Source organism: Marmota marmota, unplaced genomic scaffold (assembly GCF_001458135.2).
Source record: "Marmota marmota marmota unplaced genomic scaffold, marMar, whole genome shotgun sequence".
Taxonomy (NCBI): domain Eukaryota; kingdom Metazoa; phylum Chordata; class Mammalia; order Rodentia; family Sciuridae; genus Marmota; species Marmota marmota.
The window spans coordinates 8,511,297-8,526,985 of record NW_025999900.1 but is presented as its reverse complement, the minus strand read 5'-3'; the positions used below and the strand labels follow the sequence as shown (position 1 = coordinate 8,526,985).

Genomic DNA, 15,689 nt, shown 5'->3' with positions numbered 1-15,689 from the left:
TCTTTAAAAAAAAAAAAAAAAAAAGAAATATGCCAGGGCCCTATTTGCTCCTCTATTCTTTTTCCCATAACAACTTTTCTTGGCCTTCTGCTTTTCCAGCCCATGGCAGGTCTCATTCCCAATAGGATCTCTGTAGTTTCTCAGAGGAGAATGAACATCAGTCTTCCAGGTGGGTCACTAAAACCCCTGATTATGACACCCTTGTCTGACATGACCAATTATTCATGAAGAAAATTTTCTTTTTATGATCCCTCCCTTTCTCCTCTTGTCTTCTTTATTCCCAGAAATAAGGAAATCATCACATTTAGAAATCTAAACTCCAGATATAGACTTCATATATTTGGGATGCAAACTCAAGATCTGGGGCTGTGCTGGAAAATTTAGTCTAATCTTGTATACAAAGGGGACAACTGAATGCCAGCATCCCACTCAAGAATGGATGGTGGATTAATCAGTTAATGTTAACTAAGTGCTTTGAGTAACTCAGAAAAGAGATGTTGATATTAAAAAAATTACAATAATCCCTTCCATTGGAATATACTTTCACTGATTGTTCAATCAACACTTTTATATATATTGTCTCACTTAATCCTATTATTCACAATCTTTGCCATTCCTGCAAAGCCAAGGCCTGCCATTACTGACAACCAATTCTCTGAATGCCATAAAGTGGCTAGTCAAACTGCAAAGCCTCTAAACTGCCTAACAACAAGATACAGAGAACAACAGAGCAAAGAATGGATTCCTTTGCGAAAGCCACTCTAAAGAAATCTGAGACCCATCTCTGTTGGAAGTCACAACTGTTCTTTGCACCACCACCCCCAAACACATCAAATCACAGACAGTTCTCACTCCAGTTTCTCCAATCACCCCACCTTCTCCAATTACCCCAGCAGATCCATGAACCCTGGAATCTGGCCACACAGCCCCGACACCAGCTGCTCCTCCACTCTTCTCCCTTCCCCAATCAATTAAGAACCTCCCACGCCCTCCAGCCTCCCCATGGAATTCCTGACGCCAACTAATAACCACAGGGGACCCTGCAGAGTGGGTCAGGGAAATAAGAAGCCCTTGTCAAACATGTCTCCCACAGATTGGCTGGGCAAAAGATGTGGGCTCTGGCTGCCTGTCCAGCCTCTCCCCTCAAACACACTGGAAGGACCACCTCACCAGCCTGTCATTTCCTGTCCTATGGGCAAATAGAAGGCTGACTGCTATTGGCATCCCCATCTTCTCCCACAACTTGTACTTAAAATTAACATCCTCCCCTAACACCTTTGACTTCCCTGTTTAGATGCATTTAACCCCTTGATTCATTAACTAGTGTTTGTTTTGCTTTCATCTTTTGATCCTTGGATACTCCAGCAGAGCTTGTTCTTCCTCCTCCTCCTCAACTCTGACAATTTAGCTGTGAGGAGGACCTGCCTCCCATTAGCAGAATCCCACCTTTATAGATGCTTCCCCAAACTGTGCCTCTGGTGATGTTCAGCCTAAATCCCTGAGTTCCCAGGCTAAGGCTAGACTTCATTTTTCTTTTTTGGAAACACCAGCTTCTGAACACACTCCCCCAAAGCGGAGGAGACCACACATTCATTCACAGAGCAAGGGGAAATCAGTTAGAGGATATAGTATACTAGATTCCCAAAGTTTCAACGCAAGTGTATGGCAAGTTCCAAGGGAAGGAGAGAGGTCACTAAACTAACTCTCCTCTCTCTGCTCTAAGCCCCACACAAGAATAGTGATGAGTATTGCAACACTTGACCTTCACCACAACCCTGTGTGGTACATATGTTACCATCCCACTGTTACAGATATGAAGATTGAGGACATATAGTTCAGGGGACTAGCTTAAAATTACACAACACACTCATGGCAGAACTAGGACTCAAACCAGGCCATCTGGCCCAAGAGACTGCATTCTTAATCTTCCTGTGCCATCTTGTGGCCCCTGACCACTAACTCCTTCTAACTCCTACTTGCTTTCAAATCTTGGTGTAGACTTCTCTCCTTTGAAAAAGCCTTTCATTACCATCCCAATCTGAGTCAAGAGCCCTCTTACCTTTATTCCAGAACAGGAAAATGACTTCCCTGACCATAGCAGGTAGCACATGGAACCGCCATAGTTCTAGCAACAGCACAAATTCAGCACTCAGCAGGAGCTCACCAAGCACTTGTGCTGCACGATGAGCTCTGCCTTCCTTCCAAAGCAGACAAAACATGGCTCCCGCCTGTCACTGCCTTTCTCTCACAGGCCGATGAAGGTGGGATGTGCGGGCAAATATATATGTGATAATTTCTGTCCACAGCCAGTCTAGTACTTTGTCCCCAGAAAGCCCTCCCTGTCATTACATACCTTCTACTGCCCTCTCTACTCACCTTATGTCATCACACACTTGCTGAAAGACTTAATGCTAATTATGAAAACACCAAACCCAATTGTCTCACAGTGACCCTGGCAACTCTGGGTCATTAGAGTTTGCAGTAAGTTTATAAGGTTTGTATTTCATGGTTTGCAGGACAAAGGACTCAGGATTCCCAACACTGCAATTCCCCAAAGTCTTAGCAAGTTGCCCAATCCCCTCAAATCAAAAAGAGTCAAGATTCTAGGCATTAGAATTCTGCCAGGAAAACCTCTAGGACATCCTCCCAAGAGAAAGGATCAGGACTAGGACTTCCTGTTAATTCCATTCAAAAAAGTACAACAGAAGCCTACTCTCCTTTCTTCAATCCTGTTAACCACAGTGTTAAAGACAGGGGTGAATCTCACAGAGGAGTTGATTCAGAAATAGGCTGAAGGATACAAAGAAGTATGAAAGAAGTGGGAGGAAGTAGGGTTCTAGTTATAGGAAGAACATGATAAGAACAGGCTTGAAGTTGCTAATGTTCAAGGAAAGGGGAATGAGTCCCCTTAGTCTTGACCATTAGGAACAGAGGGAGAGGGTACTGTAGTTACAAAAGCAGTGGGTGAAGAAGTGAAGCCAAACCTATTCCAGCTGCTTCCCCAGTCCCTCTCCAACATGAGGATATGGTCAGAGCCAGCACGGCTTTAACCTATCCTCCACCTGACCTTCACTGCACTGGCAATAAAGGCCCTTCTTCTCTCATCACCAAACAGGGCCCATGCTGGGTCCTAAGATCCTCACCCAGGCTCTGTGATAAAGTTATCACGCTCTGTGCTAAATTCTGTCAGCCTGCCTAGGTCCTCTCCTTTTCCCTAGAAAAGCCCCATCTCCTTCATCCCTGTAGTATGAAGACATTTCATATGCTTCTTAATTCTGAGAAGGGTGGGAACAGGATTTCATCAGGAGCCATAAATCAACAAGCAGACCCAGGTTGGTCCTGCTTCTCCTCACACAGAGGATGAGACATATTTCTGCATACTCCTTCTATGGTGTAACCCCACCTATGGTACACTTTCCTCAGGACATGCCTGCCTGGTTCACCTGGGATGATTACTGGCCTGGCAGCAAAGGAGCTACTTTGTTTTGGCCTTCAGTGAGCTTATGGGCAAACCTATACAGAACCAAAAGTAAAAAGCAAGAACCAAGAACAAAGACTAAGAGTAGGGTGTAGAGAAGACCTTGAAGCTCAGAGACCAAAAGGATCTCCTGTGGGATGGGGGTGTAATAAAGCAGAGAGCCACACAGCCCACTGCAGTCTCCAGCTAATTTCAAATGCTACATATCAGCACATCTGAATGACTGCATATAGTCATCAAGGAGCTTTAGGGGGAATGCACTGGCTCAAGACATTACTGCATCTTTTGCAATTGCCCTCCAAAGTAGTAAGATCAACTGGGAAGAAGAGAGAACCAAGGCTTTTCTCCTGCTAGCCCACAAATCTCTCTGGGCCCAGTCCCACACTCGGGAAACACAGACAGGCTCTCTCATGCCCACCAGTCCAATCTGCAACAATCTCAATGTTTCTCTTGTGCCTTCCACAATTCCAGAGTCAACAAGGCCAAACTGACAGAACTCAAAGCCAGTGACAATAAACATACAGGTCTGGACCTCTCTGGAGGAGACATGTCCACTATAGGTGAAGAACTGATATGGCCCTTTGTATTTCATAGAATGTCACTTGTTACTCAGTATAACAAAGGCTGCAGAAGAATTATTTTCTAATCCTGACTGCACTTAGCTATATCTTCCTGAAACCCATTTTGCACTCCCAACCCTATGAGAGTTGCAATGACAAAAATATTTTCATGAATTTAAAAAGGAAAAAAAAAAGGGGGGGGCTTTGCAAAGAAGAAATCTTGAAGAGAATCTGTTTATTGTCCCAAATTTTTGAATGCTTAAACAACAGTACTTTCAAAGATTTGGCTACTAGCAAAGCTAACAAGTCAAACAAAAGGAAGATTTCCATTTCTGGAGATACCAATGAATCGAGGTAGAAAAGGGCTCTTAAAAGAAGAAATATTACTATAGCTAAGTAGCAAGAGGCAACCAGGGAAGCCAAGGATGCAGTGGCACACACCTGTAACCCTAGCAGCTCAGGAGGCTGAGTCAGGAAGACCGAGTTCAAAGCCAGCACCAGCAATTTAACAAGGCCCTAAGCAACTTAGTGAGATCCTTTCTCTAAATAAAAAATAAAAAGGGGCTGGGATGTGGCTCAGTAGTTAAGTGCACCTGGGTTCAATCCCCAGTACCAAAAAAGGGGTGCAGCCAAATGGAGGCAGCATAAGAGATTTCTTTTTAAATTCCAATGTTGTATTCTACCAGATGTGTTTTCAAGTCTTTAAAAATGAAATCCTCCAATCACATCACTTTGCTAATGAAATAAATGTCCTTAAAAAAAAAAAAAAACAGGCTCCTGGCATTCTCAAATTTATTATCTAAGGTTTCAAAAAGTGACTCCCACCAGCTCTGTGGTACAAGCCTGTAATCTCAGCTACTCAGGAGGCTCAGGCAGGAGGATAGCAAGTTTGAGGTCAGCATGGGCCACTTAGACCCTGTTTCAAAATAATAAAGGGCTGCAAGTATAGCTCAGTGGTAGAGCACTTGCCTAGTATGCACAAGGTCCTGAGTTCAATCCCTAGTTCTTCAAAAAAGAAAGAAGATTTCCAAAGTTCCTAACCAACAGCAGCCCTGAAATGCTAAAAAAAATCTCTCAAAAGAGAATGGCTTACTGTGAGACCACTTAGTGGACATCAAAGCATCAATATCTCAAAGGCACATTACCCACTCTTTTGTACTTGTGGTCATGTGTAGAATGTCTACATGTAGAATTTGAGAATTTAGAAAATCCAGGAAGCCACAGAAATACCAATCTAACTCTACTCAGTACTGTACTGAAGACTAAATCAGATAATCCAAGAGATACAGAAGGAACAAGGAGCATCTTCTAATCCTGCATTTGTCTGAATCAATTAACTGTGGCATCATCAAAGCAAGAAGTATAGCATAGTATCATCTGATGCTAGATAGAATCTGATCTTCCAATATGAAATTACTTCTCTGTGCACCAGGCAATGTTCCAAGAATCTTATTTAATCCTAAAAAAAAAAACCCTTATCAAGTTGGCACTATTACATTCCCATTTGAGGAAACAGTGTGTGGTCAGGAAAGCTAACCAAATTAACAGAAGTAGCAAGAAATAGAGGCAATACTCAAACCCAGACAGCCTGGCTCTGGAGTCCATGCCTTTTTTTTTTTTTTTTTTTTGGTACTAGGGATTGAACCCACGGGCATTCTACCACTGAACTAAATCTCCAGCCCTTTTTATTTTTCATTGTGAGACAGGGTCTCGCTAAGTTGCTAGGGCCTCCCTAAGTTGCCAAGGCTGATCTCAAATTTGAAATACTTCTGCCTCAGCCTCCCAAATCATTGGGATTACAGGCATGTGCCAGTATGCACAACTGGAGCCCGTGCTTTTAATCACACTATGCTGCCTCTTTAAAAAAAAAAATCAAGGCAGGGAGGTAAAGCATAATAAGAGCTATATTGAGCTACATTTAGTAATCTCAGTGGTTCCACAGAAGCTGTAGGTGACATTTGCTTATTTGAAAGTGTATATGAATTGGATCCTATTCTACTAGGCAAGAGATAGCTATGTGAAGAAAAATTCTAGGGACAATCCTATAAAAAAAGTTAAATAATTTCACCCTCATCTTCCAATTAGTTCAGATTTCCATATGTTAAACTGGCTTAGGGTAAGGTCAATGAGGTCGACAACCAGAGCACCCCTCATTCACACTGACTCCCCAAAAAGATTGTCTTTCAAAGGTGCCAAAAACATATCTTGGAGAAAAGACATGCTTCTTAACAAATGATGCTGGAAAACTGGATAGCTAGATACAGAAAAATGAAGTTAGAACTTTCTTTCTCTCCCTGCACAAAACTCAAATCAAAATGGATCAAAGACTTAGGAATTAGACCAGAAACTTTATAACTATTAGATAAAACATAGGGTCAACACTCTATCATGTAAGTTCTGGCACTGAACTTAACAAGATCCCCAAGTGCAAGAAATAAAACCAAGAATCAATAAGTGGGATGCCATCAAACTTCAGCACAGAAAAGGAAATAAGAACTAAAAAACTTAGCACACATGTGTGCACACACACACAAAATAATAATAATCCAATCAATAAATAGGAAAGACAACTAAACAAACTTCTCAAAAGAAGGAACACAAATGGCTAACAAATATATGAAAAAATGTTCAACATCTCTAGCAATCAGGGAATGCAGATCAAAACTTAAGCGTTCATCTCACTCCAATGAAAATGGCAGTGACCAAGAATATGTACAGTAATAAATGCTGGCAAGATTGTTGGGAAAAATGTACATTTGTATATTGTTGGTGGGACTGCAGACTAGTATGACCACTCTGGAAAGCAGTATGAAGATTCCTCAAAAAACTAGGGAACCACCATATTACCCAGCTATCCCATTCCTTGGTATTTTCCCCAAAGATCTAAAATCAGCATATTACAACAACACAGCTACATCAATGTTTATAATAGCACAATTCACAATAGCTAAATTATGGAAATCAACCCAGATGCCCATCAATAGATGAATGGAGAAAACTGTGGTATACATATACAATGGATTCCTACTCAGCCATTAAAAAGAATGAAATTATGGCATTTGCTGGTAAATGGATGTAAATAGAGAATGGCACGTTAAATGAAATAAGCCAAACTCAAGAAACTTAAAGATAGAATGTTTTTTTCTCATAGGCAGAAGGCTAAAAGTAAAAAAAGGAAAGGGGGAAACGAATAGAATAATCATCAAATATAAATTAATACATGAGCAAAAAGAAGTCAAGCAGAGTAGAGAAAGAGGAATGGGGGAGGGGAGGGAGGATGAGAAGGAAAATGGGGGAATCGAGAGCTGAAACTGATTTTCATGCATGTATGAGTTTGTTAGGATGAATCCAATGAAGCTCTAACAAAAAAAAAAGAAAAAGAAAAAGAAAAGGTTGTTTTTAAATGCTGCTGTCTCTCTGGGCCCCAAAGCTAAACATAAGACTGGCCAAGGTCACTTCTAATCTGGCCATAGTCCTGGCAACCAGCCATACCAGTGCAGGGCCACCTGGAATAGGAGAGCTGTTTAGGCTCACACTTCTGAGTGACACTGCAGAATGGAATCTTCTAGTGGTAAGAGTTAATGCAAAGAGTTCATCTGGAAACCTACCTAGAGTACCAACCCTAATTTTTTATTAGCAGCACCCAGTGAATCTCTTTTGCTGGAAGAGTTAGAAGAATAATATCCAAGTTGGCAGGTTAGACTAGGGTAATGAAACACCACTTCTCCAAATTTGTGTTTGATGAGGGGTTTAACCCCAATGAGACCCAAGTAAGTGTGGAGTTTCATAGATTCTGAGGCTCTTTTGTTAGAAAGTTACTGTCAAGGGCAGTACCATGTACTTGTAATGTACTGCAATTAGTCTGCTGAAGGTAACTTCTCAATGTTTTTCATGACATCAGGGTTCAACAAGCCCTATAATGACACATCCAGCCTCCTACCACAATCCCCAAGTCTTTTTATAGTCACAGGTTAATTATCCCATGAAGAGATTACATCACTTTGGTCAGCCGGGTTTGCAGCTGACAGGAAGATGCTCTGCAGATGTTTTGGGAACTACATCCTCATTTAGCAAACACTTTGCTATAGTCCCTATTGTTCCTTTCTAAGAATAGAAGTGCCTTGGCAAACCTTGTGCCCCAAGTGGAACCAAACAACCAAGGGCTATTGTGGATGAGAACAGAAATAACTAGAGAAAGAAACATGGTAACCCAGGGATGACTCCTATGTATTTTTTTAACCGTGAGGAAAGAATGCAGGGTTTTTGTTGTTGTTGTTGTTCTTGTTGTTTGTTTTGTTTTGTTTTTTGGTTATTTGGGGGTTTTTTTGTTTTGTTTTTGGCAGTACTATGGATTGAACCCAGGGGTGCTCTACCACTAAGCCCTTTCTGTTTTTAACTTTGAGACAGGGTTTCACTAAGTTGCTGACAATCTCACCAAATTGTCCAGGCTGGCCCTGACTTATGGATCCTCCTGCCTCAGTTTCCCAAGTAGCTGGAATTATAGACATGAGCTATCACATCCAGCTCAGACAGGGTCTTTTTCCTCTGTCAGAATAATCCTCTGAAGGGAGGGCTGAGCACTTCAATCAGGAAACAGATGCCTGCCATTCGGCACATATAGTATGGTTCCAGCAAAGATAATGAGCAGCAGAGTAAGATACAGGTCATAAACCCCAGCCAGCCCTACCACTTACAATGATATTCCAAGTAAACAATCTAACATCTCTGCCTCAGTTTCTCTTTTGTAAAATGTCTCATGACCACCTAGCCTATGTGTTCTAAGAGCTTACATCGGGGCAATAGTACAGAACCTAACACCTAAGTGATGGCTACACATGTGAGTTTCTCATCTGCCTTGCCCCCACAGTTCAGTGTATATCACCTGACTCCAGGTCCCTTCACAGATGGTGAGGAGAGCCATGATGTCCACCAGTATTTCTCTGCCATGGTAATGCTGAGGGTGAAAACCACATCATCTCACAAAGAACCTGGTTCTCATGATTTTCCATCTTCAAATAAAACTAAGTGACTGGCCTTTTCATTTTGTTGTGCAGAAATGAATACTGATGCTTTCCCTTGATATTCAACATGGCCCAATGTGTCATGGCTACATTTTAATGGGGGAGAAAAATCAGAAACAAAGAAAATATTGAGTTTTTTCAGTAAATATGTTTGGGAAAGAGAGAATGCAAAGCAAAAGCTTTTTATGTGAGTCAGCGGGCCTGCTGGATTGAGATCATCAAGCTATGCAAACATGAGCTTTATGGAAGGCAAAGGGGATTCCTGAAATAATCAACTTTCCTCACTGGTCAAATTTGACACCTGCTCCTAAATTCCTTACCCTCAACCCAAATAGTGACTCTGCATATTCAGTTGTGGGTTTTGTTTTTTTTTTTTTTTTTGTATCGGGGGAGTGAATCCTGGGGTACTCAACACTGAGCCACATTCCTAGCCCTTTTCTGTATTTTATTTAGAGACAGGGTCTCACTGAGTTACTAAAGGCCTCACTAAGTTGCTGAGACTGGCTTTGAACTTGCAATCCTCCTGCCTCAGCCTCCTGAGTAATCCTGGGATTACAGGCGTATGCCACCATGCCTGGCTCAGTTGTGTTTTTATGACAGGAAAGGACGTCATCTGCATGAAGGCTCCTGAACGATGTGACTCAACAATAGGTCACATACCAACTCTGTTGTTGTTATTTGGGAATTACATTGCATGTTTTACATGCCAAATACCCTCCAATCATTTTTATTAAACTGTGCAACAACATTCTTAAGGATGGATCATTGTTTCTATTTTGTAAGAAGCATGAAAAGGTCAAGTGATTCACCTAAGGTTATAGCAGGTAAAGGAGCTGTGAGACATGGGAGAGGCTGCTACACAGCTAGGATCCTAGTCCCTCCCCAGTCCAAGAAAGGCAAGTTGTGTAGCATGTGCATACATCTATTTTTAATTCTTGTTTCTTCCCACTGCATGGTGTGACTGGATGTGAAAAATAAGATATATTTCCTTTGCCACTAAAAAGGAATCTTCAAGAATTTTCCCCATTTAAAGGAAAGACCAACAGAAAAACTGGACCTCTGGTCAATGCCTCTAACACCTTCTCTGCTACAACTCTCAATCCCAAATTGTAGATAAGACAAAATAGTATGGAAACTGGTCCTGCAATATGAGCTGTTTCTACCCCAGAACTCTCAAAATGCCCTTAACACATAATTCTTTTCTATTCAACCTGAGATTAATACCATGACTGGAGCATGACTGTGCTATTTATGATCAGAGACTTGTGGGCAAGTTGCCACCCTGAGGAGGTCCATTAACCTATGGTCCTTTGGAATTCTCAAAATGAGCATGGACATGAGCACATTTAGGGTCTACCAAAGCTCACTGGGGAAGAAGGCTAAGTATTTTACAAGCACCCCATGTAAAATGTTTCTGGAGTTGTGCACACTAATGCAGCTACTCAGGAGGCTAAGGCAGGAGGATCACAAATTCAAGACCAGCCCGGCCAACTTGGCAAGACCCTGTCTCAAAAATAAAATTGAAAATATAAAAAGGGCTGGGGACATAGCTCAGTGGTAGAAAACTATTGGGTTCAATCCCCAGTACTAAGGGGGAAAAAAAATGTTTCCCAGAATGGGCATTCAAGAGTAGCTAAAGGAACAGGTAAGAAACACAGGAAGGGGAAGAAGGGGCATTTCCTGAATGCAACTGCTTTTCCTTGGCTTTCCAGTATCTGAGAGTCTTGCTTTCCTGGCAAACTTGCTTGGCATGCTGCTTGTGGCAGACCCAGTCATACAGCTGTGCTCTGAGTTTTAGGCCAAGGGTGGGCACCTCCCTCCCCCAGAAGTCATTCCAGAGACAGAGGAAAACATTGGCAGCAACTTCAAGCACTAGATCTAAGTAATGGTGAAACCTCTCTCCCTACCTATACTTTGCTTTGAGGAGCAGAAAAAACTTGGGGCTTGGGTGTCAGGGCAGGGGGGTATTCTTTTCAATAGGGAAGGGGTAAGAAAACAACAGAGCCTATTTTCCCATCCTGGTCTGAGCCCACACTACAAACACACATTTTTCCACACTGGAGAATAATAATCCCTTTATCCAGCCAGTCTGGAACCTGATAATTGATTGCAGACCTCGGGTGGAAAGTGGGAAGGTGTGGGTAGATGGAAAATGGGGTGGGAAATGGAAGAAGTGAAGCATGGAGCCAATAAAAAGGAGGGTAGGGGTAGGTGGGATGGCTTAATAAAGCTAAAGAAGCTCAAGACTTCTGACATTCTGCCACTAATACTGCTCCCTAACATTCCAGGGCAGTCTTCCCAGAGGAGCTCTGGAAGAGGAGGATTGCAGTAGTGTGCCAGGCACTAAGTCAGGTTCTGTCATGGCCCTACCGAGAGCTATAAGAATCTAGGCAAGTGCATAATCTCTGAAGCACAACTTGGCCCTGTCAAGTCCTTCCTGCTCCGAAAGTCATTCCATTCATGCACATATCTATTGAGCATCATTTGTTCTGAGATGGTTAGGGATGGGGAGTACCTCTTTTATTAAAAACCAAATATTTTAAAGCCTGAATATTTAACGTTTTGTAGGCCACATGGTCTTTGTCACACCTAGTCTACTTTGCCACTGTAGCACAAAAGCAGACACAGACAATGTATTCATGAATGAGCATTACTATGTTCCAAACTTTATTTACAAACACTAAAATTTGAATTTCATCTAATTTTACATGTCATGAAATACTATTATTCTTATTTTTTCCCACCAGTAAAAGCAGATGGAGGGCAAGCTTTGGCTGTGGTCCGTAGTTATTAACTTTTCTGCTCCAGAGATATAGAAGTGAGTACAAGACACTTTGTGGTTCTATAATTACCATGATTAGAGGATTCCTCTAGCTTTGGAGTAACCCAATAAATGTAGGCCCTGCTTCGTTTTATTACACACTAGTATAGTCTGGTCTTATGTCCCTTTGAAACCGCGATGCCCATACTATGGGGTCCCAACCATCATGGCCCTGGGGGTTGTGCCAGGGTTCCTCATGGATAGAGACTAAAGGTTTGGATTTGGTGTCAGAATGGGGTGGAAGGAGAGGCAGCAGAAAAGGAAATGTATACATGTGTGGTATATACATGGGAAGGCTACAATAAAACAACAACAACAAAAATATTTCTTCAAATAATTCAGAAGAAAAAAAATAAGATTTAGATGAGCTTACCCCATTATCTGTTATGTGTTGGGTAAATGGATGACAGAAGTTAATAGAAAGGTAAGAAAAGACAGCAGTACACTATAGGGACTCTATACAACGTGTAACTGCCCTGCCACCCATTCCAGAACCTAATCTACAAGATCCCTAGTGTTTTCCTGGGGAAACTCTGATGAACCAGTCATATAAGTCTTTCTAAGGAAGTCTGTTAGGGGCACCATTACTACTGAGCTCAGTGATAACATTAGGACTCACAGATACAGAGGAAGGTTCTGGAACATCCCCCAGAAGCCTTCTGGACACACTGGAAAATGTCCTCTCTGAAAAGGATGCCAAGTCTGGAGGACCACACAAAGAGAAGCTAGAAGGGTCTTTTGACCATCCTCAAAGGCAACAAGGACCTTTTAAAAACTCAAAAGGGCTCACTGCTATATTTCTAACCTCTGTTAGGGACTCTCTAGCTCACCATCTTCAAACAGAAAGTCCTTAGAATCATGAATATTGACTGTGGGAGCTAGAAGAGACCTTCATGTAACAGATGGAGAAATTGAGTCATAGAATGGTTAAGTGGCTTGCCCAAGATTACAATGTTTGCAGTCAGTTACCAGGTCCTACTCTGACTAAATCACAATACCTCAACTATGCACTCACTCCAAGAAAAAGGAAAGAAAGACAACAAACCAAAAGAGTGAACCATCACTATGTGCTTATTATGTTATCCTAGCAATCTTTACAACTACACTGTGAAGTAGTAACTATTATTGTCCCATTACAGCTGAGGAGGTTTGTAGCTCACAGCAGCAAAGCAACTTGCTCAGCATCACAGAGCAAGCTAGAAATGAGCTCTGAAGATTGGCAGTCTGATATGAAAGCCTGCCTCCTTGCCTGGACATCAGACCCTGGGTCCTACACCTCTATCCTGCCTGATGATAACAACAGCTGGGCAGAGGGGAGGTAATGTTATCACCAGCAGTTTCTCCACACCACCTCCTGCTGCTGGTTCACTAGTCCCCAAGAAGGACTGGTTCCTTGCTATACACCATAGCACAAATGCCCACAACTCCCAAGAAAAGTAAAGAAAAAAAAGAAAAAGAAAAAAGAAAAGCCCCCAACTCCCTACTCTCCCTGAAACTGCCTGCCAAGAGAGTATCCCAGGTTCCATAAGAAACAATGGTATGAAGTCTTTTCCCTCCCACACACAGAAGGCAGGTCGGAACTTACCAGAGGCAAGACCGTCTCCAAGCAGGGTGCTAAAGATCACCAGTGGAAGGAACACTCCATGTCCCACGAAGGCCACGGCAAATGCTGAGGTGCTCTTTGGTGCTATCCTGCCATGGCACATCTTTTATCCGTCCAAGTGTTTTTAAAAGAAAAAATTTAAAATTCCAGAAGAATTCTAATGCCAGTCAGGGAGTAAATTCACCTATAGCAAATAAACAAAAAACAAGGACTTGGATAAAGTGAAAATTTCTGCCATTAAGTTAGAAGCAAGCACATACAAATCACATACAAATAATCACATACAATCTAAAAGAATCCTAACCACTAAATCCCTGCTGCCTGAAGAGAACAGTATAAAAGAAGCTTTTCCATGCCTGGAAACACTAAGGCCTGTACACTAACTGTTGTCAACATCCCATTCTGGAGCCAGATTCTTGTGATAGGGCTAGGAGACAGCTCCAGCTCACCTGGACATCCCTCAGGCACAGTGTGGCTTCCAGACTGCCGGGCCCTGCCCCACCACAAGCCTCTGAGACTCCAGCAGAAAGGCAGCTGTTGACACAGAGAGGCTACACCTGTTAGGCTCTGTCTTTGCCACCTGGACTCAGAACAAGTTCAACTAATCAAAAGGGAAAAGACAGGGGGAGCGCACCCGCACATCTTCTTTTTTTTTTTTTTTTATTTATTTATTTTTAGTTCTCGGCGGACACAACATCTTTGTTGGTATGTGGTGCTGAGTATCGAACCCGGGCCGCACGCATGCCAGGCGAGCGCGCTACCGCTTGAGCCACATCCCCAGCCCGACCCGCACATCTTCTTAAAGAAAAAAATATACCGCCTAGAGAAGGAATGCAGCAGTAGTAGCCAAGGCCCCACCTGTCTGCTAACCTGCCAGAGGCAGGAGGAACCCCTGAGGATCTGACTCAACAGCCATGAATCTCAAAAATGGCTAATTAATCAAGACTCACCTAATACACTTATGACCAGAGAGACCACAGTCTGTTGGCTGTCCTTGAAAGTGATACGGGGTGGAAAATAGGCTATGGTTGCTAATTAGCCTTGCTACCTACTTTGGTTCAGAGAGACTCCAAAAGAGGAGAAACCAATATCTTTAAAAAATAAAAACAGAGTAAAGACTTTTAATGGTTATTTCCTACATTCCTTCAAGGAAGAAGCTGGGTTGATGATATATTACAATGTGGGCCCACTATATTTTAGTTAACTTATATTCAATTTCATTTGCCAGCTACTCATATATTCTAGTTTTAATAGGTACTCCAAATAATAAGATTATACTTCCTTTTAAAAAAAAATTCACACATTTCCTTCTCTAGTAATAAGGCTGTATGTGCATATAAATAAGGGAGCCTGTCATTCACAGCCCTAATAAAGGACACATCTGAGATGCTGTCTGAGCTATGAAGCAGACCTGATCTTAATTCCACACCCAAAGCCTTGACTCAGATCTATGCTCCTTGTAGGGAAGGCAACTATAAACAGTAACATGAGTTCTCTCAGTTCAGGGGAGAACCGTTATCAGCATATTCAAAATAAGCATTAGCCAGGGATTAAGAACAGAGCTGGCCAGGCATGGTGGCACACACCTGTGATCTCATTAGTGAGGGAGGCCAAGACAGGAGGTTCATGAGTTTAAATCCAGTCTCAGCAACTTAGTAAGGCCCTAGGCAACTTAGTGAGACCCTGTTTCAAAATAAAATACAAAAAAGGACTCAATGGTTAAGTGCCCCTGGGTTCAATCCCTGGTAACAAAACAAAACAAAAATAAAAACAAAAAAAACCTGAGCTAGCCACTGGTGCTCCTTCCATTCCTGCTGAAAACTTAACCACAACATCTTCATCTCTTGCTTTTACCCAGACTCCAACTTGATGAGCCTTTAAAGTTATAGACAGGTGGTTAGTGAAGTGATCTGTGGTACAGTCTGTGAGTGACTCAAATAATACACAAAACTATGCGTGTGTAAATGTGTGGAATGTGTGTACATTTATGTAGTTTAGAATGGCAGAATCAGAAGGCTTCGATTCAAATCTGTTTCCTCTACTGTGACCTTGTACCCAAGTCACAGAACCTCAGTTATTCTCAGTTTCCATATCTGGGAATGGGGACTGAAATCATACTGAATTCATAGGGTTGATGTAAGAATTAGGTTCAAAGTGCTTGGTAAAGTGCCTATCCTGTTCTAAGTCCTCAGTAACCCCTGGCTGC

The 15,689-nt window shown here is 42.1% G+C and overlaps 1 protein-coding gene and 1 long non-coding RNA gene across 5 annotated transcripts in view; one reads left to right on the top strand and one right to left on the bottom strand.

The window, feature by feature from the left end:
• Positions 1–8,210, top strand: part of LOC125615224 — a 10,430-nt gene extending 2,220 nt beyond the window's left edge. The window contains exons 2-3 of the long non-coding RNA XR_007345769.1: positions 5,741–5,745; positions 8,071–8,210. This is a non-coding gene — a long non-coding RNA (uncharacterized LOC125615224). The remainder of the gene's footprint in view (positions 1–5,740; positions 5,746–8,070) is intronic.
• Susd6 (sushi domain containing 6) overlaps positions 1–15,689 on the bottom strand; it is a 107,314-nt gene that overhangs the window by 41,834 nt on the left and 49,791 nt on the right. For 3 of the 4 annotated variants that reach the window (XM_048798577.1, XM_015490574.2, XM_048798575.1), the window contains exon 2: positions 13,466–13,667. In XM_048798577.1, coding sequence (XP_048654534.1) covers positions 13,466–13,586 — 121 coding nt within the window. In that variant the 5' untranslated portion in view covers positions 13,587–13,667. Of the gene's footprint in view, positions 1–13,465; positions 13,668–13,932; positions 14,078–15,689 lie in introns of those variants that run through there. The other variant, XM_048798576.1, reaches the window with a different exon arrangement.